This window comes from Pipistrellus kuhlii, unplaced genomic scaffold (assembly GCF_014108245.1).
Source record: "Pipistrellus kuhlii isolate mPipKuh1 unplaced genomic scaffold, mPipKuh1.p scaffold_m20_p_1, whole genome shotgun sequence".
NCBI classification, from domain to species: domain Eukaryota; kingdom Metazoa; phylum Chordata; class Mammalia; order Chiroptera; family Vespertilionidae; genus Pipistrellus; species Pipistrellus kuhlii.
In genome coordinates, this window is record NW_023425404.1 from 146439858 (window position 1) to 146467580 (window position 27723).

General features: G+C 44.6%; 1 protein-coding gene and 1 long non-coding RNA gene across 8 annotated transcripts in view; one reads left to right on the forward strand and one right to left on the reverse strand.

Annotated features, from left to right (window-relative positions):
• The first annotated feature begins 366 nt into the window (after window positions 1-366).
• LOC123651126 lies at window positions 367-15768 on the forward strand. Its single transcript, XR_006739615.1, has 2 exons — window positions 367-408; window positions 15647-15768. It is a non-coding gene; the product is annotated as an uncharacterized LOC123651126 (long non-coding RNA).
• AFF1 (AF4/FMR2 family member 1) overlaps window positions 7838-27723 on the reverse strand; it is a 199797-nt gene continuing 179911 nt past the window's right edge. For all 7 annotated transcript variants that reach the window (XM_036452767.2, XM_036452678.2, XM_036452586.2 and 4 more), the window contains 9 exons: window positions 22328-22428; window positions 21331-21574; window positions 20649-20740; window positions 20390-20447; window positions 17734-17882; window positions 17089-17160; window positions 16552-16689; window positions 14120-14322; window positions 7838-12944 (listed from right to left, as the gene is read on the reverse strand). In XM_036452767.2, coding sequence (XP_036308660.1) covers window positions 12823-12944; window positions 14120-14322; window positions 16552-16689; window positions 17089-17160; window positions 17734-17882; window positions 20390-20447; window positions 20649-20740; window positions 21331-21574; window positions 22328-22428 — 1179 coding nt within the window. In that variant the 3' untranslated portion in view covers window positions 7838-12822. The remainder of the gene's footprint in view (window positions 12945-14119; window positions 14323-16551; window positions 16690-17088; window positions 17161-17733; window positions 17883-20389; window positions 20448-20648; window positions 20741-21330; window positions 21575-22327; window positions 22429-27723) is intronic.

Here is a 27723-nt window from a genome sequence, read left to right on the forward strand (position 1 = left end):
TACTACATAGGCTTGAGGAGACCATACATCCCAGGCATTTCCTCTATAGCACCAGGCACTCGGGTGACTTGCACAAGGTAGGAGCGGTTGCTGTTTTGGTTTCTGATTGGTCGTGTCGCCTGCACTCTTGTGAAAGTGACAAGCGTCCAGCCGGACCAAGTACCATTCAGCCTGCCGAGTCACTGGCTTCTGAGTTAAGGTTTTGTTGTAACCCTCTACTCACTAACTCAGAGGAGGATCCTGGGGGAATTCGTGCTATTGTCCATTTTAACTTTGAGAATTTAACCTTTAAAGTTTACCTTGTTCATGACTTTAAAAATTTTGTTTTATGCTATTTTCTTTAAAAGGTTTATGAATGTTTCCATAAAGATCCTACGCAGACTGATGTCAAATACAGTAGGTCCTCGGGTTACATTGGACAACGGTTCCCACAGCATGACATAACGTGATTTTCACTGTAAATCGGACTCACCTACGTCACTCATATGAAACACACACACAGCATGATGCAGTGAAACGGTAAAAAAAAATTTAAAAGATAAAAATTCCTGACCTTTACTTGTGGTAAATAAATAATAAAAAACATAAAAGCACATATGTACATACATAAAAAAGATGGAACTTTTTAAAAAAAATAAATAAATGGAAGATGGAGACGTAACCACGAAATAGCATATATCAAGTCCGACGTAACCCGAGGACTGCCTCTAGTTCACTGCCTGTGTTTTCTAGAAGTTTTATGCTTTCAGGCCTTACATTTATGTCTTTAACCCATTTCAGTTTATTTTTGTATGTGGTATAAGTGAGTGATCCAGTTTTCCCACAACAGCACTTGTTGAAGTGACTGTCATTGCTCCATTGTATATTTTTGCCTCCTTTGTTGTAGATCAGTTGGCCGTATCAGTGAGGGTTTATTTCTGGGCTTTCTATTCTGTTTCATTGATATATTAGAGCACATGTGTCAAACACAAGGCCCGCGGGCCAAATCCGTCCCGCCAGGCCTTGCAATGTGGCCCGCACCACGCTGTCATCACTGCACTCCGCTGCGTTTCCATCACAATGACAGTTTATGACTGTTCAGTAAATCATTCGGCCCGCGATTTAGGCTGGATTTTAGATTTTGGCCCCTTCTCTGATTGAGTTCGACACCCCTATATTAGAGGCTCGGTGCATGGATTCGTACACCAGTGGGGTCCCTCAGCCTGGCCTATGCCCTCTCATAATCTGGGACTCCTCAGGAGTGATCAGGCCAGCAGAAGGGGCATTTGGGGGTGACCAGGTCAGCAGAAGGTCAGTTGGGGGTGACCAGGCTGGCAGAAAGAGGTGGTTAGGGGTGATCAGGTTGGCAGGAGGGGTAGTTAAGGGTGATCAGGCAGGCAGGTGAGCAGTTAGGAGCCAGCAGCCCTGGATTGTGAGGAGGTTCCATATTGGAGAGGGTGCAGGCTGGGCTGAGGGACCCCACAAATTTCATGCACCAAGCCTCTAGTATTGAATAATAGTGGTGAGAGTGGGCATTCTGTCTAGTTCCTGATCTTTGGAGGGAAATCTTTCAGCTTTTCACTAGTGAGTATGTTAGCCATGGGCTTGTCAAACATGTGTAGCCCTTTTCAAGTCAAGGTTAAGTTCCTTCTATACCCATTTTGTTGAAAGTTTTAAAAATCATCAATGGATGATCTTTGTCAAATGCTTTTTCTGTATCTATTGAGGTAATCATGTAATTTTATCCTGTTTTGTTGAATCACATTGTTTTTGCAGATGTTGAACTATGTTTGCATCCCTGGTATAAATCCCACTTGATCATGGTGTGTAATCCTTTTAATGTACTGTTGAATTCTGTTTGCTTTTTTTTTTTTTTTTTTTTTTTTAAAGATACTGGTATTTATGTTCATTAGGCATAACAGCCTGTAATTCTCTTTTTGTGTAATGTCTTTGGTTTTTATATCAGGGTTTTGCTGGACACACAGAATGGGTTTGGAAGTGTCCCTTTTCAACTTTTTGGAATAGTTTGAGAATATAAATATTTAAATTCCTCTTTAAATGTTTGTGGTAGAACTCACCTGTGAAGCCATCTGGTCCTGGGTTTTAATATTTTTTTTTTTTTAACTTTTAGTTATTTACACTATTACAGATGTCCCATTCCCCGCCCTCCTTTGCCCACCTCCACTCAACCCCACCCCCAGTCATCACCATACTTGTCTATGGGTTTTGATTATTGCTTCAATTTCATTGCTAGTACAATACTTTGTTCAGATTCTTAGTTTCTTACTAATTTAGTCTTGGAAGGTTGTGAGTTTCTAGAAATTCATCCATTTCTTCCAGATTGTCCATATAATTCATAGTATTCTTTAGTGATTTTTTTGTGTTCCTGTTAATTATAATCTCCTCTTTATTTGATTTTTATGTTCTCTTTTTTGCTTGATGAGTCTTGCTAAAGGCTTGTCAGTTTTATTTATTCTTTCAAGGAGCCAGCTCAGTTTCATTCATCTTTCCTTCTATTTACTTTGGGTTTTGATTATTCCTCTTTTTCTATTTTTTTTATGTGTACCTTTAGATTATTTGGTATTTGTTCCTGTTTCTCCCCCCCCCCCCCCCCCATCACTCAGCTGCCTCAGACTGAGCCCCCAGAGCATGCACCCAGTGTCTCTAGGCATGAGGTCTTTGCTGGGAGGAGATGGCATTTTTTTTTTTTTTTTTGTAAGCCTCACCCAAGAATATTTTTCCATTGATTTTTACAGAGTGGAAGGGCAGGGGAGAGACTGAGAGACACATCGATTGGTTGCCTCCCACCCGTGCCCTGACCAGGGCTGGAGATTGAGCCTGCAACCACAGTATGTGTCCTTGTCCAGAATCGAACCAGGACCCTTCAGTCAGCAGGCCAGTGCTCTATCCACTGAGACAAACGGGCTAGAGAAGGAGATGACACTTTTGAACATATTTTTTATTACATCTGTTCAATTTCCATATTCATGGTTGAAGAGAATGTTTATATTGGACACTGGGGGAAAGACATTTCTCTGATGGCTTAGTTTGGGAAACTGCTGTAACCAAGTGCCCTCGGTAGGGCATTTAAACACAGGACATTTATTTTTCAGTCTTAGAGGCTGGGGGGTCGGAGATCAGGTGCTGACATGGTCAGGTGCGGGGAGGGGTGGGAGAGGGGGTTGGGCAAGGAGCCCTCTGGGTCATCTCTGGCTCTTCTTATAAAGGACACAAAACTTATCATGGAGCTCCACCTGCATGATCACATCCCAAAGATCACACTTTCTAAGACCATCCTATTGGTGTCACATACGGATTTGGGGAGACACAAACATATAACACGTGGGTTTTTAAAGTTTATATAAACACTGCTTATAGCACAAAGTCTCAAGCTCTTTGGGTTTCTCGATCTCTCCTAACCTGAGCCCTACCTATTGGAAGGCACTTTCCATTGCTTTCAACCAAAGGGAAATCTGAAAATACCCTGAGACCAATGACGATGAAAACACAGCATAGCAAAACATAGAGGATGCAGTGAGCGCAGTGCTGAGAGGGTTATTTATAACTATGAGTGCACACACCAAGGAAGATCTCAGATCAATAACCTAACTAGATCTTTAGGAAGTAGAAGAGGAGCAAGCTAAATTCAAAGCAAGTCAAAACCAGTTTGGCTCAGTGGATAGAGCGTCGGCCTGTGGACTGAAGGGTCCGGGTTTGATTCCGGACAAGGGCATGTAAATTAGTTGCGGGCACATCCCCAGTAGGGGGTGTGCAAGAGGCAGCTAATCGATGATTCTCTCTCATTGATGTTTCTAACTCTCTATCCCTCTCTCTTCCCCACTGTAAAAAATCAATAAAATATATTAAAAAATAAATAAATTCAAAGCAAGCAGATGGAAGGAAATAAAAGTTAGAGAGAGGGAAAAAAAAAAAAAAATGAATAGAAAAACAACAGGAATCGATGCAACAAAGTTGTTTCTTTGCAGAGCAACAGGATTTACAAACCTTTAGCTAGCTTGTCTAAAAAGAGAAAAGGACCAAATTGCTAAAAGCAGTGTGAAAATGTAGACAATAAGGGGAGGGGGGAGAACAATGGGTAAGTGCCCAAAAGAAGAAGATGCACCAAACTTAATGGCTGTTGCCTACCCAGCAGCGTGGCTCAGTGGTTAAACATCAACTTATGAACCGGTGGCAGGGCACCTGCCTGGGTTTCAGGCTCCATCCCCAGTAGGAGGCAGGTGGCAGCCAAATGATTCTCATCATTGATGTTTCTCTCTCTCCCTCCCGCTTCCTCTCTGAAATCAATAAAAATATATTATTAAAAACCCACAAAAGTTAACGGCTGTTAACTCTGGGGGCGGGAGGGATGAAGTTGACTTGCCCTTGTACTTTTTGCTCTATATGGTTTTGTGTCATTTGATTCTTTTAAAAACTAAACTATTTGTAAATCAGGTTGAAAACAGTATTTAAAAAAAAATTTCCAAAATGATCCTGTGTATGTAGCTTGGGAGTGTCTGCAAAACTGCGCCACCAGGTCACTTGCTCCCGTGAGAGGCCTGCAATGTTCGCAGCTACAATCCCGGTACCAAGTCCTCCTCCAAGAGGGGCTTCTGGGAAGACTATAGGACAAAGATGGAAAAGCACGGAGACAGAGAGTTAAAGACATTTTTCTAACGCCCATGTAGTCGCATCCAATGGTTTTCCATGTCCAGTAGTATCCACAGATGTAGAAATATGTGTGTGCATGTACTTGTATGTGTGTTGTTGTTGCTTAGATAAGTTTCCAGGAATATTTAGTAGTGGAAATACAAACCCATAATTCATTCTGCCCCTGCCCCCGCCGGCACCCCCCCAACACATGAAAAAAGGTAAATGAGATGTTAAGACTGGGCCCCTGTCAAAGAAGGGTGATTTAAAGCACTTATCTGGAGCAGGCAGGCAGTCTTTTAAGTCTAAAATGGAATCATCTGTTTAGGAAGCACTTCAAGCACAGGTCTTTATTACCAGAGCCGTGGCGTCTCACTAGACTCATTTCCAGCCACATTTAAACAAGGAAACCATGAACACTGAACTAGTCTTATTCTAAGACATAACAGACTAGACGGTTCTAGTTACCTACCACAACCAAACAGCAGCTAGCCGCTAAGGCCCACTGGGCTTCAGAGTTGTTTGGACTGAACTGGGGGGGTCTAAAGGCCACCTAGATTTCCTGATTAAAAGGAACCTAGATTGTGACAATGATGTTCCCAAGGATTTTGGCAGAGTGGACAAGTGTCTTTAAATAATTCAGGCTCCAAAAGTGCTAAATACTTGCTTATAAAACAACTGAGGACGACACAACAGGAAATTACTACTCACTCCGAGCAGCTGTTACGCAGTGGAAATAAATGTGACTCAGCGTCTGGGAAACAGCTCTTACCTGCTTGAGACGTCAAAACAGACCCTGATAGAAGCCAACCTACTTAAAAACTGTCAAAAAGTGCCACGATGAAAACCAAAAGGTAATTTGGAGAGAAATATTTACAACACAGTTACTATCTGAACATATAAATCTAAAGGAAAACGATGAATAGCCTGGGTCATCTGCTCCTCTTACTGCTCAGCATCCCTTTCCTTCATTAACCAAACCTTCCCCACATCACCAGGCACTCAAGGTGGGCCTACTGGATTGGCCACATAACCCACTGCAAATGGCAAATTGATACCTGACCAAAAAATGTACTCGGTACCACAGAAATAAAATATAAATGAAGACATCATTTCCCACCTGTTAGTTGGGCGATTCTTCCCATTTGCGTTTTCTAAACAATGCTGAGGATTGGTAAAGGGGTGCATTACCAGTGCATGCTAAATCACTAAGCGAGAGGCTGTTGGAACAGGGAAAAGCCTGTGTTTACAAGAGTTCTGGTGATCATATCTCAACCAGCATCATTAAGGATGGTTCAGGTGCCCCCTGATGTGATTCATGAAGCACACAGCATCTCCTATGAAGAAGGATTCTTACCAGATAGAATCAACCCTGCAGACCTAACCCAGTTTGTAGGAAGCACAGGAGGTTGAGGAATGAATTAACACTCAGGGAAACAGGAATCCAAGATGTAGAGCACATGTGTCAAACACAAGGCCCTCGGGCCAAATCCGTCCCGCCAGGCCTTGCAATGTGGCCCGCACCGCACTGTCATCACTGCACTCCGCTGCGTTTCCATCACAATGACAGTTTATGACTGTTCAGTAAACCATTCGGCCCGCGATTTAGGCTGGATTTTAGATTTTGACCCCTTCTCTGACTGAGTTCGACACCCCTAATGTTGAGCATTGTAGTAAAAAAAGTTTTTTGTTGTTGTTGTTGTTGTTCTAGAATAAGATTCGGGACCTAACAGCTAAATGTAATGCATGAAATGACTGCATTCTAGTTCAGAAACGTAAACTATAACACCTTTGTGGGGACAATGGCAGAAATTTGAATATGGACTAAGCATTAGATGTTGAGAAATGTTCTTAGATGACATAGGGTATTGTGGTTGTGGAGTAAACCATAACTCAGCATAAATATGTACATGCATGCATTTAAATAAAGAAAGTAAGGTAAAATGTTATTGAATCTGCTCAAGTAGTTTGCTTCAGGGATGGTATGGAAGCATTCTTTATAATATCCCCAATTAGAAATAACCTCAAAGTCTAACAAGGGGGTTGGTTAAAACTGGTACAACCACACATGGACTGCTACCAAAAACTTGTAATAAACAAGTTATGACACAAAGTTTTTGTGAAAAAGATGAGAACTCAGATGAGTTTGTATAACCCATCTTTCAAAAGATCTCTTCCCTGTACTTCATCTGGACTAAAACACTCCCTTTGCCCAACTGGCCTTTGCATACTTCCTGGTTATTGCCAGCTTAATGCAAGCTTGCCCAGGCTGGGTCCCCGTTTGTTCACCAGAAGTCACCCTAATGTGAGGAAGAACAAAAGTAAAAGGGAAGAGATGGACAGCGAGGTCTTTCTCAGTGCTCAGAGGTGGAGGATCAGAGGTTGGGATGTTGTGGAGCAGTGATGGGGAGGAAGCTAAAGGCTGTTTCTGAGTGTGTATGCCAGGCACGATGCTAAGTATTCTTCATAGACCACCCAATGCAATCCTTACTTTTACGTGGTAGATACCAGATAAACAGTCTGTAAAACAAAAGACCCAGGTAGGTCACATAGCAAGCTGGAAAGCCAGAACTCAAGTTCAGGAAGTTAGGGCCTTTCTGATTTCATAAAACCATTGAGGTAGAATATTTCCTTCAGAGGCCAAGGGAGGAAAGACAGATGGCCTTTAGAATAAAAAAATAATTTTAAAAATTGATTTCAGAGAGGAAGGGAGAGGGAGAGAGAAACGTCCATGATGAGAAAGAATCATGGGTTGGCTGCCTCCTGCATGCCCCCCACTGGAGATGGAGCCAGCAACCCGGGCATGTGCACTGGCTGGAATTAAACTGTGAGCTCCTGGTTCATATGTCGACATGCAACCACTGAGCCATGCCGGCTAGATTCTTCTCCACACTAGCATTCTACAAATCGGTCTGCCAGCAGACAAATGGAAAACAGGCAAACTTGGTCCCTAGGTGCACCTGACAGTAGATGTTAGGATAAAAAGCCACACTTGTGATATCCAGCTAATTTACGTGTGATTAAGATCTCGAAAATAACAGAAGGATGAGCCACACTATTCCCGCACGTTTCCCATTTTAACTATAAACACATATCGCGAACGAGGGTACATTATTTCATGTGGACTATTCTTGGCTATAAATGATATTAAACATAACGATGTTAGCAATTTTTTTATTCAGACAAAATGAAAGCATGATTCAGCAATGATTTTCTCTAAATTTTTATTAATTTTTTTTTTTTTTACAGCTCGATCCTCTTGTGAAAAGGAATTTGAAGGTGAACAAATCAATTACACTTTTTTTTTAACAGCAATTAATCCTCATTACAGAGAACAAATAAAAGATCTGTGGCACATTCTCTTTGGAAAGATCTTTTGCAATTTTTTCTTCTAAAAAAGAAAGCAAACTTTAATCCGCACAGATCGTGTGTCTCTTTCAAAGGACTATACAAGGCAGCTAAATTTTATTCACAAAAGCCCCAGGTTGCAGTTTCATTGCTAAAGGAGATAAAATATACGGAGTCCCTTTATCTGTGGTTGCACATCTTCCCATTGAGAGCATCGCTGCTTCCCCATCCTACATACAAGTCACCGAATGGACTACATAGCTGGCACATTATTCCACAATAATTAAAGAAAAACACACATATTATTTTAGAGATAGGTCAGTGACCTTCATTTATCAACTGGACAATTTATTTATTTTTAAAACAATTTTAATAATACCAAGATTTGACTTTACTCTAAAGTTATAAGAAAGCAAAAAATATAATATAATATAATATATAATGGTAATAAATAAAAAAAAGGCAACCCTGCACAGGTATCATCCAAACGTAATCACATTCAGGAAAAAAAAAAATTAAAACAAGATTTGGGACACACGCACACACGCGCACACACACACACACACACACTCTGACATGAACAGTGTATACTTGTTATCCGAGGGGGATGTGCAGTAATGTTAACAATACATGTGGACGGCCTGAACAAAAGGCGAAGTTAATACTGCCCGTGTTAAGCATCGCTTAAACAGCTACATTTAAGCAAAGCAAATGTCTCCCTTAGGCCAGCCACTCCCTGCCTGAGTGCGGCCTGGCCAGCCTCGCTGTCAGTGGTCTTTCTCCCTTGTCCCCCCAGGCCCACAGAGCACCCCCAGGTTCACAGAGAGCTGTATGTCTCCCTCCTGCCCGCCCTCTTGGGCACAGAAGTAGAGGCACTTCTCTAGCCATCGCAGTACCCGCCCATACCTGGCACCCAGCGGAACAGCATCTCGGTTGGTGTTTCTCCTGGACAACAGGAAATGCACAGCCACCTTAAGAAAGGTGGTAAGTGGTGTTTGTCAATCATCTTCAGTGAAAAATAAGGAACAGGGCCAGTGGTCACAATTCATTCTGTCACTGAGAAACCCACACACCTAGATTGCACATTTGAGATTTATACGGTAGGAATACCACTCGCACTCGCAATGTTTGGAGGAAAGTCCCTAACACCATGCTATCCTGCCACTCCACCTCCCGCAAATGACAAAGAAAAAAAAAGGAAAAAAAAAAGGCTCAGGAAAAACCTTGCATCGGTAGATTCTAGATAGGACCAAAAACAAAGAGGCAGCCCACTGGAGACGGGAAAGGAGCAAGCTCCACCATCACTGACACGCTCACAGCCATTGCGTGACTCACTTCCCAGTCTTGATGTCTGTGTTTCTAAAAGAAGCCCGAATATTCTTGCAAGACCAAAATACTGCTCATCAGTGGTAAAGAGTGTAATGGATGAAGGGGCAAAGTTTTTAAAGGTTTTGTGTAGTGTCTGGGGAAATGAATCCTTAAGAAAAAGGCAGACTCTGTGGTGAGTGGCAGGGAATCAAGCCTAATTTGATTCATTTACCTTAAGATGAACCAACATACCTCCAACTTCATGAAGCAGAAGAGCCAAGACCCACATAACATCTCAAAAGCCATGGCAAACCAAATACAGCGTTATTCCAAAATTAGGTGTGGTCAACAAAGGCACAATAAATATCTCCAATTCAACCAGCTTCTTATTCTTTGTACACACACACACACACACACACACACACACCTCCTTTCATCTATCAGAGCTTAAGAGGTTTTTTTATAGCTAAAAATTATTGAACAAGAATCATAATAAAATAGTAGGCTCCTGATCTGACTAACATTAATATTTAAGGTACCGATTAAGGCAAGTTTTCTGTCAGAAGGGGGTAGTTTTTAGCTTTTAAATATCCTGAGATCTGGAATTAAAGGATATAGAACAAGGGAGGTAAGTGTGATCCAATTTGTCTAAGGGAAATAGCTAAACATTTTGGTCAAAACATCTATAAAATAAAGGTTCTCTTGTTCAAAGAAATCAAGATGCTTTCTTTCCCATTCAATTGTGATTCAATCAGATTATCAGTAAGTCCTTCTCCCGCTGCAGTTCCAGTCCTGGTAATAGGCCTGCGGGACCCCGACTCTTCACCACGGCTGGTGCCCACACTTCCACATTCTGAACCCAGGGCCACATGGTGGAGCTCAGTGAAGGGGTTTCCGTTATTTAGCAGGGCCCTGAGCCTGGCTGAAACCTCAAGGTCAGCCATCCTCTCCAGACAGGGCAGAAACAGTCATCATTTTTACAAGGTAAAGTTCTTCCGCTTCCTAATGAAGACAGGAAGCTGTAGCGCCAGAGGCAAGACTTCACTCAACCTTCGCTCGGGACGTTCTGTTTGCCTCGCTGTGAAGCGCGCAGTGTGACTGTTATAAGAACTTCACAGGTGCAAAGGCTTCATTTCAGACCCAGTCCTTTCAACTGTCTACCGCAGTACAAACTTTGCCTTTTGGAATGTAAGCGTGCAGCAGAAAGTGCAAATGTTCTACAAAGCCTCCTGACTTCTCTCTACATCCGTAACAGCCGAAGGACTGAGGAGCATGAAGGGTCCACCCTGTACCTACTCAGCCCCCGATCCAAACTAGCGGGTGCCATCCCCTCAGACCTCGCGGCGGTCCGAGGACCACCGGTTGGCGACCACTGATCTAAACAGTCCAAACTGATCTCTTCAAAGTCATTTGTTTTTCAAGGGACAAACACAATTTGAATACCAAGGTCAGGGGAAAATCCCCGCAAAGAATAAGGCCACGACACAGCAAGCACGGGCTGACAGATCACATGGGAAACTCCCCAGTCCGGGGAGCTGGCGGCGTGCTGACAGACACACACCCAGCCGTCTGCACAGACAGAACCTGCCCCTCCAAACGGCCCGAGAGCGGTGCGGGGAGGGGCAGGACCGGCCACGGGGGGAAAAGATGATGTGAAATAATGACATACGCCTGATTCTGGGACCTTGCCTCCCACATGGAAGACAAGGACACACAATGTCACAGCACACAACCTACCAGGCAATTACTGCTCCCTTAACAACAGGGTGCTTTCCAAATGAGCCATTTAAAAAGGGCCAAGGCTTTACTTCAGGACATCAAGGCCACACATGAAGTTCCCATGCTCAGACATTACTGCTGCTGCTAACCCTCGGGCTTTAACCTAAACACGAAGCAGGTTCGTGGTGACAAAACAACGGGCTGGGTAGACAGTAAGGAACAGGCACACGCTTCACACCGCAAGTCAGGGCCCCCATCGTCCGCACACCCCTTCCTGCGTCGGCCAGTTACCATGCAAGCTCCTACAGACATCCTGCGGACCTTATTCCTCAGTATAAATAAAGGTGGCATCCACTCCCTTCGTCACTCATAAATAAATAGGAAAATGTCAAACATGCCCGGGAGGAGACAACAGGTAGAGGGGCAGGATGGGAGAAAAGCCAACGGTAGAAAGAGCACCCCTCAGTTTTAATGTGTGTAGATTCCACCTCTAGAAGGGATAACAAGAACGGGCTTTTAAAAAACACTGCACTCCAAATAATGCTTCCAATAATAGCCTGCCGAGCGTCTGCAGTAAAGAAAATCTGTGCTTACGGGTAAGTGGGAGCTCGGACGCGTTCTCTCGTTCCGGGTCACTCCCGCACCGGTGCGGGCCGGGCGGTGGGGAGGCGCCGCTCCCCCTCAGCCCCGCACACCGAGCCGGCGAGGACACGGAGGGAAGGCCGGGGCGCTTTTCCTAAGTCTCATTAACCCCCCCGATCTCCACCTCCTTTCAGGGAGTACATTTCCCCTGGACAACTAAGGGCTCTGAAAGGCTAGTTTTGCTATAAATATAAAATAATTCGCAGCAGAAAAATATAGCCTCTTTAGTAGATTTCATTTGTCTTTGTTCACTGACCAAACAGAGTTGGCTATAGACAGCATGAGTTACCGCATGGCTGTAGACCACAGCCCAGCACCTCCAATCCCAGCTCTACTGAAACAAAAATGGGAAAGCCCTTCAGCCAGCTGGTCCTGTGGAGGTGTCGGTACCCTCTTCCCCAGGGTGGGAAATCCCAAACGTGGTCGCAGCCGCCTGCCTGAGGGTGATGAGGGGTGGGAAGGACAGCCGTCCGCCTGCTGCCCATGCTGTGTCCTCCTTCTCCCACGGCGCCCAGCCGTCAACGCCAACCCGGCCACGAAGGCACCGAGCTGGTGAGCGTGCAGTACTTCGGGCGACTGGGGGAAGAGGGCGCTCCAATTCTTTAGATTATGACAATACTTGGTATTATCACAGCAACTGTGCGCGGGCAGGAAGTGGGGTATATCGAGTCCTTCACAATTTCGGTTTTATAGATGACTGTTAGAATTTACAAAACAAATTATTTCCCAAAAAAACCGAAAAGAAAAATCATCCACAAAACCCTACACCAAAATTCACTGTTAAAAACATTTCCTGCTGGGAATGGACTTAGTGTGGCTGCTGAGATGACGTGAATTTGCTTCTCCTCGATTCATTTGCAACTCGCATCCTGCTGGTTAAGAAAATACGGAAATGTTTCTAGACCACGCATATACCCCTTTTAGGCTACATTGCACTCTGTCCTTCAGTTAGGAAAGGCGGAGATCATCTCTGAAGCCAGCCTCCTCGCTCCTCCTTCTGCAGAACCATGGTGCCCGGCCAATGACCGCACAATTCTTGAGAGTTTAAGAGGACAAATGACCTGGCCTTCTCAGGCGCTTCTCTTCTCAAGTTTTGTCCTGAGACAAATGTCTGGACTGTTTTTGAGGCTTCCCATGTGCAAAATAGTTCCCAAGGCATCAGATCAACCTGGGCCTCAGTTAGGGTGCTCTGTTTCCTTGTTTCAGCCACTGGAAACCCTGCCTCGTGTAGTGCACCAGGTCCGCCAAGCTGCTGTTGAGGGCCAAGGTGCACACGCTTGTGCTGAGCTGAGCAAAAAACTCTGCAGAGGAAACAAAACCACAACCACGTAAACACACTCGCATGCACGAGAACAAAGAGTCAACTGTTTGAGTTGGTTCCAGAAATGATCCCCAAAATAGCATGTACTTCAGCTCTCACAGTAAAACATCACCATCGAGTGTAATGGCCGCTCATTCTCCACATTGCCCCACTAGCCTGGAAGGGTAGGCCCTGGGTTCTGTTTTAGGGTTGGATCCATAATGCCCAGCACTGGAGAACACCCAATTAATATTTTGGATCAATAGAAGCATTAAAAAAACACAACATGTTTAAAAAGCATCTTTAGCTCTGTTTTGGCTCAGTCGATAGAGCGTCGGTCTGTGGACTCAAGGGTCCCAGGTTCAATTCCGGTCAAGGGCATATACCTTGCTTGTGGGCACATACCCAGTAGGGGTGTGCAGGAGACAGCTGATCAATGGTTCTCTCTCATCAATGTTTCTAACTCTCTATCCTTCAACCTTCCTCTCTGTAAAAACAAACAAACAAAAACCCAATAATATATATATATTTTTAAAAAGCATCTTCAGTTTGCTAAGAAATTAAGTTCTAAGAGGCTGTGAGGGAATTCAGTGGCCACAGCCAGGAAAAACTATGGGATGGCACAGACCGGACATTTCCATGTAAGCATCAGAGTGGACAGTGGCGCGGCACGCACAGTTCCTCTACAGCATGCCCCACCGACTCCCAGTCCTCGGGTTTCCCCAAAGCCTTCGTCTCACACAAGTTTCAAGAGGCTTACTTATGCCACATTGCCTGTGCTGTCGCTAACCATCTCTCGTCACACTCTGAGAACACACGTTAAGCCCGGTACTTAGGCTGTGCTTCCTCACACCTCGCACTGGCTGTGCCCAGGGACAGTCATGCCCCTCCTTCTCCACTTCCCTGGCCCTTGTGCTGCCATCTAATCCAGGCTGAAATGGCAGCACCAGGACTTCCGAAGGGCAAGGTGCTGACGCCACTTCCAATTCAATTTTGCTAAGATCTGGCAACATAAATTTAGCTCCATGCTTTGGGGCTCAGAGAAGAACTGGGCCTAGGCTATGAAGTGGAATGGAGAGAATGTGAGCAGTGAACAAGTACAAAAAAAATGAACCCAACCTATACACAACACGATTCCCACCATGCCCCAGAAATTACCACCACAGAGCCGCTTACCTTTATTCTTCCTCGTGAGGACCTCGGCCTGTTCCCACAGATCGACGGCGGCAAAGATGTGGGAAGTGATGGTGATGTAGGAAGATGTCATGTTCTGGATGCTGGCGGGGATCCCGCCGCCCCCCACACTGCCAGCGCCAGCCTGGGAGCCCACGGAGCCGACAGAAGGCATCGGAGAGCGAGGCGACGGTGCGCCTGTGCTTCTGGAAGGTGGAAGACCAGAGAACTGGTGAATCACTAAACCCGCAAGTGACAGATTTCTTGCCTCTGGAACCGTAGGCCAAGACACAAAGTTTCAGGGTGTCCCAGCCAAAATGACAGTCATTTCTTTAAGGTCACAGAGACATCCTTCGCCTTTAGTAGGAGTTTGGGAATTTGTAAAACACAGGGAGATGGGACCCACCAAACGGATGGAGGCCAGGTGTTCTCACGAGATGCAGAATGAGGCGGGCAGGTCTGTATTCTGAACCTGCTTCCCCATGCCGTGCACAGTGTCCATTCCCTAGGCCTGAGTCCTTTCCTCCCCACCCCACCCACTATTCCTGGGAAGACAACGCTGCCCATGAACCTGGTCTTTATCTCTTTATCTCTTACGCAGTCTCTTTCACTGGCTCAGGGACCATGGACGGAGCACCTGCTGTGCCTGGTGTTCTTCCAGATTGGTGGGTACACCACGACTTGCTATCTGTCACTGACCTTGATTCTTTGCATTCATTTATTAACTTATCTATTGCATTTCTCACATTCCACACTTTTCTGTTTATTCCTTTTCCTGGGTCAAGGCACATTGAAGGCAGGGACCATGTCTTACTAATCTTTGCATTTGTAGTCCTTAGCAGAGTAGGTGCTAAGAGCAGACCCTGGAGAAATATCTGCTGAATCAATGAATGGCTGTAGTACCCCTATGAGGAGACCAGGGAGTGTCATGTGCCAGGAGATTCGTGATGTTCTCTCTACTGTCCCCTCTCGACTGAATCCCTGCACATGCAAGTTAACAAGCGCTTTGAGTGGGTCAATGAGAAACACAAGTGTAGTCACTTCGACCTCACAGATAGAAGCCGGGAAGATGTCAGCAGCAGTGACCGCATGCTGTGCCCCCCCTGTCCCCTGAGCTGCTGGAGCCCTAATGCCCCCGCTGAATGGCATTCATAGGACGGGAGTGGGAGCACCGTGAGGGCAGTGAGTCTCATCTGCTCTGTTTACTGCTGTGTCCCCTGCACCTACAGCAGGCTTGGCACAAAGAAGGTGCTCACTGGCTGGACAAATAGGAAGAGTTACCTCAGATAATGAGCCTGGCCATGCATGAGCTTAGAATGCCACCTCAGAGGTGGGAGTCATGAAAATCTCAGAGGCAGGAAGTAACTTCTCAATCAGGACTTTTTTTTTTTTTTTTTTTAAGAGAGAGGCCACGTGGGAATCTCTTCCTTTGAGTGTGCAGGAAATGGGACAGTCTTAAAATTGTAAAGCCTCTCAGAACTGGGAAACTTCAAGGAGTATAACCAAATTAAAAACACAGGCAGTCCTCAGGTTACGTGGGAGATCCGTTCCTACGGCGTGACGTAATGCCATTTTGGCCGTCAGTCGGAAACCACCTCCATAAGCACCTACGTCACTCACATGGAGCACATACACAGCAGCAATGAAGTGAAGCAGTAAAAAATATTTAAAAGAAAGATAACAATTCCGGACCTTTACTTGTGACAAATAAATAATAAAAAACATAAAGCACATATGTACATACATAGAAATGAGGGAACGTACATATATATAAATACTATTATATATATGGTGACATAACCATGAAATGATGTAAGTCAAGCCCGATGTAACCCGAGGACTGCCTGTACTAGGCAAGTGCTACAGGGAAGAAAATTCTATCTTCAGTTGCACAAGGATTGGTTTTCAGTATCTTATGGCACAGGTGAACAGCTTCAGTTCAAAAAGTGGGGGGAAATTTTAACTAGAGACAATCATGTTCGTCCTTAATATCACTGCTATGGGTCCTGGGAAAGGCTGAGGGCATATATTTCTGGAAAGTTCTTATTCACTGAAATTCCAAGGTAACATGTCCAGAGGGACAAGGGACATTGGCTGGTTCTCCTGGCTTTGCCTCTAGGTGTGTTGTGGTGTTAGGCATGCCTACATACCCTCGCCCCCCCATTTTGTGGGGTTAGACATGCCCAAAGATCCTCTCAATTTTGGCCCTATAGTTTCTACAATTATCTTTTTATGTTACCCAATCAGCAAACATCTTGATTTAAATTATTCCTCAAAAAGTAGAAATAAGCAAATGATCTAGTTAAGGAGAAAACCAGCATATAGATGCATACAACTTTCAAAAAGGCAAAGTCAGATTTACACACAAATGGTTGCAAAAGCAAGAGGCAAATAATAAGACAATACCGGTAACTGTAAGTTAGATGTATCATTACCTTGCAATGCATGGAGAAGGTGCCTGGGTAACTTTGGGAGAACTCTGGAAGTGATCATTAAGAGCACGAGAATACTTTATTGCTCTCTCCTTTTTACAACGAAACATTGCCATGTTCAAAATGGACTGACAACGCATGCTGTGAACATAAACAGGTGGACGTCAGACAGCCATCGTACCCTTTACAACCTAAAGAAGACTCTGGGCTTCATCTACATGAGGAAGGGTATTGTAAACATCTTACTACATTCTTCAGTCAGCAGAAACACACAAACATACAAGGGTATCATTTGAGCCACCAGATCAAAGCATTACTGAGTTATTAGTATGGCAGTAGGTACCATTTCATAAAACTTATCAGTGGGGTTAACCCCTTGACCTTAGTATTTTATTGATCTCCTTTCACTGTAATTTTCATGCTAAGCAAAAATTTCAAAATCTTTTTTTGTACCAATAAAAGATAGAAAAGCAAAAAAAAAAAAAAAAAAAAAAAAAAAAAAGGAAGTGTGATACTATGTAACACAGAAAAAGTACTCACCATAAAACAGCAAATATTTTCTCTTGTGTTGGTGCTGTGGGGTCTGAGAAGGATTTTAATGACATGATGGATCTATAGGGAAGTATAAAAATAGATCAGGTTAAACAAAAACAATTGGAAAATCCCTGACACAAAGACATCTCATTATGTCTGTCTCGGTTTTATATTGATTTTTCCTGAAGCCGTTAAGCCGAGAGCAAGGCAGAAAAAATGAGGCTTTAGAGCAACAATCCAGGCCACTCAGAAAACTAGGTGAGGACACGTCTCTTCTCCGGCCGTCCACCTGCTTGACTCCAAGTAGACGTGTGTCCTGACTGAGTCCCTTGTTGAAATGCAGATAATAAAGACAGGAGCTTAAACTGAGACGAGAGGGCGTCTGATAAGAAAGCCAAACTGGAAAAACCAACCTCTCCCTGAAAGGTCTGGCATTTCACGGGCACTTGGCAAATGATGGGGCTGGCTCTGGTTCTAGCATTCATCTAGACTACAATTTTAGTTCAGGACAAGAAAAACATTTGCAGATCAGTAACTTTTTTAAGGCGCCCCTTTATTAAGCTGTCTTTATACTAGGTTCAAGTGGATGATGGCAATAAAGGTGAGGAAAGAGAAGTACTTAAGAGGATGGCAACATGACTGGGCACTTACTTAATGAGGTCTTCGGTTTCAGAGTACACCGAGAAGGCCGACTTGGACGTGGACTTGGACACTGGGCTTTCAGACTCCATGGCAATCCCACACTCAATGAAGGACAAGACGGCTTCCAAGTACTTAAAAGCTTTCCCAACCTTGTCCGTCTGTGGAAGAACAGGTCATTGTTAGGACTAAGACAGCCTTTTATTTAGCTTCTCACCACATTCTTCACTGTAATATCCCTCCATGGTCAGAGTCTAGTTATGGCTACAGAGAAGTGTGAGAGCAAACCACACTTCTAAACAGGGCTAAAAGCCTGTCGGGTCTGACCTACTAAAAATGTTCTTTTAGTAGGAAAACAAAATTCAGTAGGAAAAAGAAAAAGAAAACAATTTTGTGTTAGGATGATGCCCTCACAACCTTAAAGCGCATATTCAAACTAAGGCAATGAATCTATAGTCCCTTTGTTATTAAATGTGTCCCTAATTACTCATTACATAATTTTCCTGAGGAAGAAAATTTTCTACACTTCTAGGATAATGCAGACACAATTTCTTTGTATGTGTTGAAGTTTTACCTTACAATAAGTAGAAAACGTTATGTTTTAGGAGCATCTTAGATATAATGTCAAACAATAATCGTTTCATGTATCTTAAAGCCCAACAGGTGGCTGACTCTCCTTTGCAAGTCGGGGCTAAGTGCATGCGGCTATCCTCTGGGCCAACAGGGATAAAACCCAGTCTCCCTCTCTCACTCCTTTTTAAATTGGATAAAACTGACTTTACTTTTTTATCTAAAAAATCTTTATTGTTGATCCAAGAGTCTCTTAAAGGGAATATAAATGAAATCGGATATTGGTGACTACACATTTTGTCACAACACTTCTTACTGAGTGCAACACAGCCAAATCAGCTAAGACCGTGGTAAGCACACCTCTCTTGACACACGGCAACTGGTTAACACATTTGCAAATTCATAGTTTTTGCTAATGCTTTCAATTTGATAATGTGGGATATAAAAAGATAGTGACATCAGCAAATAAAGATGGTATGTGGGGCTGATAATTCCATAAGGCTAATGATGCACATTTATTCCACCTGTGATAGGCTGCAAGCGTCCTGATAGTGTTAAAGTGGTAGAGGTCTAATATCTTTATCACAATGAATATAATGTAGAAGTGAAATGCACTCCTTTCTATTCAGTTGTGCACTTGACTATTTGGAATGCGAAACGGACATCTTTAAGATACTGTGCAATTAAGGGAGAATATTACAAAAAGGCTGTGCATTCAGCTTTGTGTCCAAACTGGCCTACTTTGAGACTAAAATGAGACATTATTATTACAGAGGGACTCAACAGGCATAGATTGGGAATGTTCTGGGCACACTGGGATATATGGCCAACTTCTGTGGGAGAATATGTGTGTATGTACAGACTAACTGAAAAACAAAATCAAAGTTCCCTAGAGAATACTTCCTGGTTTGAATAATGAGGAAATCTAGTGCTTAAAATGCCCGATGTCCAGACAAGTTTTAGGTAACTGACAAAGTACTGATTAGTTACTACTTTTTTAAAACTCAAAAGAGTCGTACAGCCCTAGCAACAACCTGGGAATTGCTGAAAGGAAGAAGGTGGAAAAGACACCCCTGCTTGGCCCAGCCCTGGTCCTCTGACTCACACTCAGGCCATCCCATACAGGGCCACCTTAGCGACAGGGCCTCAGGGGCTTGTCTTTGACCCCTTTGTAGCACCCAGCATGGTAAGGACTCTAACATTTTGTCCCAACAAATGGGGACCAGCCCAGCCCTCCCAACCTGAGAACAGAGGCCAGTCCACAGACCAGGGCTGTGAACAGCAGGCCACAGTCTTGATGGCCACCCTGGTCAGACCCGATTCAGTGGTCTGTGGGCCTCCAGAGTGTGAGGTCAGATCTGCATGTAGGAGAATAAAGGCAACCCACGCTCTGCTGGTACAAAGTTCAACAGATGGTATGTGTCGGGCTTAGGCTTGGGGAATACATTCCATTTAACTATGACAAAGGGCACGTACTACTCAATTAGACTGCGGCAGAGATGCAAAAGCATATTTAACTGTGTATGTGATTAAAAACAAAACCTCCCTTCCAGAAAGTCCACAGCCACAGGCGGAGCTCACTTTCTAAAGCATGTTTACCAATGTGCAGTCACTGCCTTCACCTTAACTCCACCTACTGGCAATGGTCTCCTGGTCCCTCCGGTCAGTCCTTTTGGAATGACTTTAAGATCATTTTGGAATGCAAATAGGCTGCCTCACCTTTCAGAATATCTCAGAGTGAACACAAATAGTTCAACTTCCAATAGTTGGACTCATTTTTCATATCCAAAGAATTGACTGAGTGGGACAAGGGAGCCTTCGGGTATTAAATACAACACTGCCATTCACTTAGATGTAAGACTTGTGACTGGGTACTTTGTGCATTTGCCCATGACCAATTAATGGAGTCAAAGAAAAAAACTTCACTAAGAATCCCTTATCCCTCACTAAGATCCTGCTGATCCTGCTTCTGTTTGGGCCAATGACAGCATTCCCCCCCCCCCCCCCCCATATTTAGTGATGTGGAATACAGTAGAATGAGATAAAAAATATTCCATCAGAAGACATTCTACCAAGTGGATAAAGAACCAAGACTGACCATTAACTCCGCTTTTTGCTTCAACTTTTTTGCCTCCTTCATGTGGAGATCTGCTTGTCTGAAAGAGAAGGAAAGATCAGGGTAGGTCATATGAACCTAAAATTACTAGGCTGGAGCAAGATGACTGAAGGAGACTGAGATGGTGGAGGATGGGAGGAGGAGGAGGACAAAGAAAAGGGAGGAGCAAAGAAAAGGAAAGGAAAGGAGGAAGGGAAGAGGGAGGAGAAGCGGGCACATAAAGGATGAGAAGGAAGCTTACTTGTCTAGCTTCCCGGGAGGCTTCCCTGGTTTCGAGTTACCATTTGGCAAAGAAGGCACTGGAAAAGGATTTGTGGTATCTCCAGAAGATCCCTTTAAAAAAGTCATTTTACAGATCACACTCTAACATTCAGGATCACTGACCTAGACTTACCATCCCTTAAATTAGCCCAAAATAGTTCCCCCAAAAAGAAGTCTAACACTGTGAAATTTAGTTTGGCACTTTCCCAGCTACATTAACGTTTTGACTGTACTGGGACTAAAAAAGATATAGGACAAAACTGTCCATGAGAAGAGATAACCAGCAAAGCCAAATGTAACATGCACACAGGTTAACAGAAAGAGGAACTTGTACTTGAGGAAAGTGGATAATTTCCCCCCATTACAAATAAATGAAAGCACCTGAGATCAAATATTCAAACGAGGGTAAGCATTTCTTACTACGAAACACCTGACAGAAAATTAACACAAAACATCTATTTGGGTATTTCACTTCTGAATCACTTTAAGAATAAACTGACACCTAAATACTCATACTATCCCTCTAAAGAGTAGAACTTTGAACACAACCTCATTACAGCCTTATGAAAAGTGATGAGCAGCTCTGAAGTACCATCATTAGGAACTTAGCCATTGTGGGGACATAACCACATCCACCTTGGAAAACGCGGCCCCCCACGCACCTTGTGTTCTGTGGAGCTTCCGGAGCCCTTCCCCTCAGCTTTCCTGCGCTTGGGGGCGGGGGAGTCCTTATGGCTGCCCTTGGTACCACTGGCGCTTTGGGGAGAGTCCTGGCTACAGGCATGTGCTTCCCGCCGTGGCCTCTTTTGGGCGGGCTTGGCTGGCTTCTGGGAGGATGAGGACGAGGATGACACAGGGGTTGGGGGAAGCATTTCCTTCTTTGAGGGCTCCGAGGGCTTGGGTGTTCTGGAAAGGAACAGCACACAACACGAAGTTAAGGCAGAACATGAACCATGTATCTTAGCTGTTTAGTTAAAAAGTCACAAGGCTTCTGACAAAAGGCTAAGATATCACAGAGCGTGAAATCCATTGCTGTACAAGGTCACATTTCAGGGACTTTTAAAAATCCAGTCCTATCACTGAGTGATAAATGAAGTTATGTGACCCGTCTAGCTTGCAGTCCTGCCTTCTCCTGGCAAGCCAGTCTACATTAGCTACTCCCAACCTGCCCCTCTCTCTGAGAAGCAGGCAAGCCCAGCCTCAGCTTTCACTCCGACTCCTTGCTCTCGAAAATCCCTCCTACCGGGGGACATTATGCATTGTGGCACCAAGTCATTTTGTGAAGTAATTCCTTGAACAAATCAGAGAATAACAGTTACTTTTTGTAACTTTGGACAAGTCATTTCCTCTCTGTGTTCCTCAGTTTCCACTTCTGCAAAATAGGGATAACAATAGCACCTTTCTTATTTTTAATTAATGTAAAAATTCACTTAGAAATAAATTCCAGGTTTTTAGGGAATTTCCCACTATTGAAGTACAATGGATAAACCCAAGCTTGCTGCCCAATGAGCTGTTAATTCCTAGAAGGTCCGTGTGATGAAAGCAGATGGAAACAAACTCGGCGCAGCCTCAGAAGGAGCTGAACAAGTGCAGCCTTCACACATCCGACACAAGAAGATTCGCCCGCCTTCCTAGGCTGCTCCTAGTCTCTATACTCACTTCGTCTTAGAAGCTTCTTTGTGGGAGGATGACGACGACTGTGATTTAACCTCTTTCTCCAGTCTGACTTTCTTGCTATCATGGTCTCTCTCTGCTTCACCCTATGATTGTAATAAAACAAAGTAAATTGTTACAAACATAACTGTACAGGCAAAATAGGAAAAAAATACACAGCAAAGGCAGTTGAGAATAATTACTGTTGGAGAGACATCTGTCTGTACACACACAGCAGCCTTCTCAGTACCTACCCTGTGTGCGTTTTGGGTGGGGGAGGAAGGCAATCTAGAGTTGATACAGTAACCTGTGGAGAGACCAGGCTTTGCACGAGGAAGGACTGTTCTTCATACGCAGGAAGGGGAGGTGTCTAAGTAACAGCTAATAAGAATAATAGTAGACTTCATTGTAGTAGACACAGCATTGCTACTCTCCTAAGTATAAGAGAATCAATAAAACATGCAGATTCACATCAAGTAACAACCGCTAGTTTTATGAGTAAGGTTCCTCCCCTTCTTTCAAAGAACCATCCACTTATCTACACTAATTTATTGATCATAATAAAATTAGGAGTGGAGTACTTAAAGCTTAGCTTTTCTTCTAACGAAAAAAACACACAACAGTATATTGTTGAAAATGAAACAGGCTACAAAAATCCTGTTTAGATAGCTAATAGACAAAACCAGAAAGGCATAACAAGAAAGAATAATTGTTTTGGGATTCAGCTATCTTTCTCTTCCATTGATACCTGTTCTTTTATTTATTATTATTAATTTTACATCCTCACTGGAGGATATGGTTTTATTTATCTTTAAAGAGAGAGGGAAGAAGGGAACAGGGAGAGAGAGGGGGGAACAAAATAGGGGAAGAGAGAAGGAGAGGGAGAGGGAGAGGGAGAGGGAGAGGGAGAGGGAGAGGGAGAGGGAGAGGGAGAGGGAGAGGGAGAGGGAGAGGGAGAGGAGCATCAACAGGCTGCCTCCGTATGCGCCCCATGCCTAGGTATGCGCCCTGCCAGAAACTCGGACCTGCCACCTTTGGTATGCAGGACAACATTCCAACCAACTGAGCTGCCTAGTCAGGTAGATACCAGTTTTTTCTTCTTTTTAAAAAAATATTGTTTTTGCGTCTTTCTCTACATATATAGTAATATATTTTTTAAGAACTTTGACAGAAAATGAAGAATTGTAAATATAATTTTAGTGAGGGAAGAGTGATGAGAAGGGATATATATTTCCACCAAGTTAAGCACCTCAAAACATTCCTCTGTACAAGTGTGAGATAACGAAACATTAAGAGAACAAAGAATTCGTCGTGGCAAAAGTCTTCTATGTGCTTGTGCTCCCCTGTCCACACGCTCACCAAGTTTACAAAAAGTCTACATGTCAACCAGTGGCTTCACGGTGGCCTCCTGCCCACGGTCTGGGCTCAGGCAATGCCCCCTGGGAAGTGACAGTCAAGGGACTGGTGCGCGCCCTTCAGGTAATTGTGATGCACATTTAGCATTAAACTCCTCCAACTGTCAGTTCACCAAGACAGAAATCTGGGACACCACCAGCCAATCTAGGACAATCCCTTAAAAACCTGAAATCCTCTCTTAAAGCCTTAAAGGAAAAAAAAAACATTCTTCAGATTCACTAACTGCAGGAAGCCCCCATTTTCACCACTGTCACTCTCCTGTTCGCTGACCTCCTCCAAGAAAAATGAATAAATTAAGATGCGCAGGTCCAAGCTCTGCCCAGACACTGGAGCAGCGTGACCCTGCTCCAAAGAAGGGGAGGGAGCAAACACACGCACTGCTCTGGGCAGGCCGCACACAGACAGATGTGCCGAGAGGACTTCCGTTCCCCTTCCTCAGCCTCTGGGGAAACACTTCTTGACTCATTCCAGGTGGCTTCTAAAGACGCTTGTTTTTCATCCGTCCTGCACTGTCCTGCCGGCACTCCCACCCGACAGCCTGGCACCAGCAGTGCCTGACACGGCCAGTCTGAAGCCACAGTGACCTCAAAGACTTAGTGTAAAAAGGGAAATGTAACTATTTTCATGTTGACTAAGTGTTAAAGTGGTGATATTTGGATATATTTGATAAAAGAAATTACTAAAAGCGATTTAACTGGTTTTCTTTAATGTGGATGCTGGAAATTTTCAGTTTTACTTCTTAGTGGGCTGGCTGTTCTGCACTCTTCTCTAGAGGTAATCTGCACATGGTGTTCTGAACTCCCAGGTAGCCAACGCGACGGGGGAATTATTAAATGTACAGGTGAGAGAGCAAATCCGTTCCTCAGAAATAGAACCGTTCAGTAAAGAAGACTGGAGGAAAAGTATCCCTAAGAAGGAGATAGGATGTGGTATAAAAAAGCACATCCTAAAGGCACAACTGGAACAAGACAGGACATCTCGCCCAGCTGTGCCCCCGTGCCTTTGGCCTGGCGCAGAGCTCAGGAGAAAGGAAGCCTGCGGGGCTCTGCACAGCACGCGGGCCTCCACGCAAAATTCACAATGCCAACACCCGAGAGGCAGCCGAGATTTTGGAAGAGGAAAAAAAAGTTGGCAATGATGGGGTCAAGAGAGAGTTCTACTACCCCAGCACCCTTGTCATTGCTTAACTGACTGCACGCTCAGGGGCTCTGCCACTCATAGACCTTGTGGGTTCTCTCAAGTTTTAGATTAAAGGCTGCAAAGCTGGCCTTACAAGCAGTGCAAGACGGAAAACTGATCTCTGGGAAAAAATCACAGATTTTGCTAAAATACCCAGACACTGTATGTGAGGTAGTAATGTATACTTTTTGCAATGGAAGGTTTTCCTAGGCAGTTAATGACACACAGGGTAAGTTCCCAGGTAAACCATCCACACAGTTGCATCCTAAAGAACACATCAGAGCCCAGACAGGGAATGAGCATTCATTTTTGTCATTATGTTTCCCTGCTGCTTAGGACTTGCTAGCTGTAACTATAAGCACAAGTGACAGACCTTCTAGACCAACGGTTGCCAACCTTTCGGACCTCATGGGCCATCAGTGGGCCGCGGACCTTGGGTTGGCGACGGCTGTAAATCACACATGAAGTCAGATTCCTAGTGAATCAATCTTCACAAACTGGTTGTTACAACCCTGGCTTGTGCCAATCGGTGATTCAAGAGAACAGTCCCTCAGACAATCAATCAGCAGTACTGATTTCAGGCTAGCATTAAGCTTCTCGGCCTTTTGACTAAGGTCAAGCTCAGGATCAAGGCTGGCACTGACAACCGTGCTGGCGCTTCCTGGGATAATGGGCTTTATATTTGCATAAAGCAAGTTAGCAGCTGATAATATTCTGCAAACTGGGAGAGAGTTAGTCATTAAACCAAACCAAGCAAAAACCCTACTGCCCGCTTCGCTTGCTCGCCGCAGAAGAGCCGTGGATGAGGCCAGTGTTTCTGCCCAGGGTGCACTTGGAACCTGCCTTGTGCCTGGAGCAGTCCCAGCGGCTTCCCTGGAGCAGGCGCTCAGGGAGGACCTGCTCCCTGGCACGGGAGCCAGGTTTCGCAGCTGAAGGCCCGGAGCAGGCCGGCACTGCCACTTTCAGTGGACAGAGGTAGGGAGGGAGCCTTGCGCTACTGGGCGGCATGGACACGCAGACTTGAATTTCGGATGTGGGAAACAGAAGGCGAGGAATCTTTGGGGGTTTTCTAGATCAAGGAGCCACTGGGAAATGAGATGAGGGAGAAGCTCTCTCTCTCAAAGAAGAGGACTCCTCTGCCCTGTGGCTGAGCCCAGGTCAGCCTCCATTTCAGGGATCCCGCCTGAGGTTGGGGTTGGAAGGTCCCTTTCCCAGAAGGATAAGTGTCTCGGTGGTGCCGCACCTACAACAAAAGGAGGCTGCTGGCTGCCGACCTGGACAGACTGACTTGCTTGCTTTTCTTATCCTGTTGGGTCAGGCAGCCATGGATCACTGAGAGAAAGAAGCCCATAAGAGGAAGAGCTGGGAACGTGAGACCACCGTGGTTTCTGGAAGAGGATGCTGCAGGGCGGCCTGCTGCTGCCCAACCACGGGCCAACGGGCGAGGTTCCTGCATGGAGCAGGGAAATGAAGGGGCTTTTTCAGAACGGACACTAATTTGGGCAGCAGTGTTTCTAATAGGCGCGAGGAGAGTGTTCTGGGAGCGTGGCTGTGATGGGGAGAGATGAGGACATCTGAAAGAGAAACTGAAGTGGGGTAGGGGGAGTACTGGGACAGCAAGGGTGTGAGCAATAGAGGGACAGAGCCAGCATATTATAACCACCAGAGAGCCCTGTTCTTGAACTATGACCTTGTGACTCTCTCACATGACACTATAAAAGAGACGAAAAACCCCTGGGCTGGGAGGAGTCTGCATACCTGAGCTCCATGTCCGTTTTTATCAAACAGCCACATGGTGTCAGAGCCTCTCTGATCCCACCCATAGAAGGCGCGCCGGACAAGTGACCTGTAAGGCCCCAGCACTCCAATTCTAGGATGGTCGTTTTCTCCTACAGGAGGCAAATGACCTTGGAAGCACTCGGGGCAAAGGAAGTGGAAAAGCAGTCTGCTGGGAAATTTAGGTACTCCTCTGGATGTGTCTCTGCAGGAGGTTCAACACAAAGATGACAAGCAAACGCCATGTCCAAGTCAGCTTACTGAGGAGACAGGTTTTGTACTCACTGGGACAAGTGCTACAGAAAAGGAAAATCAATCCACTTTCTTCTTTTTGGTGAGGGAATGCACAGGCATTAGAATGGCTTAAAACAGTCTTAACAAGCATCTGGTTACAATGTTCTTTTCAGAGTAGCTCACAAGCATGAAGAAATTAGATTGAAGTGGCCTCAGGAAATTATAAGGAATGACTTTTCAAACCCTTGATTTTGAAAGATAACTGAGAATATTGATCTGGAGGAACAATTAAGAAAGGGCAGTTGGAGCTTGGATAGAAGGGAAGGACTGAACAAACAACCATCCTCAAGCAGTAACAATGCACATTTCCCCATCAATTCCCATAACTTCCCTTCCCCAGAACTCAAAACCTGGATAAATGAGTGAAATTTGTTTTTAAAAAAATGTCAAAGCTTCTCGGTCAGTAAAAGAATATATAGAAAAAGGAAAAGACCTGGATGAATGTACCTCCCTGCCTTACTATTTATCGAAATGACTAAGACAGTCTAGCAATTTTTTGGAAGGCAATTTATTAAATTAAAAACACACACACCTGAATTAAATTAACTATCTATACCACACATGTCAAACACAAGGCCCGCGGGCCAAATCCGGCCCGCCAGGCCTTGCAATGTGGCCCGCACCGCGCTGTCATCACTGCACTCCGCTGCGTTCCATCACAATGACGCACGCGGTGACATAGGAGGCTTGTGATCTCGCCGGCCGCCTCGCCGGCTGCCCTACTTGCTATCTATTAC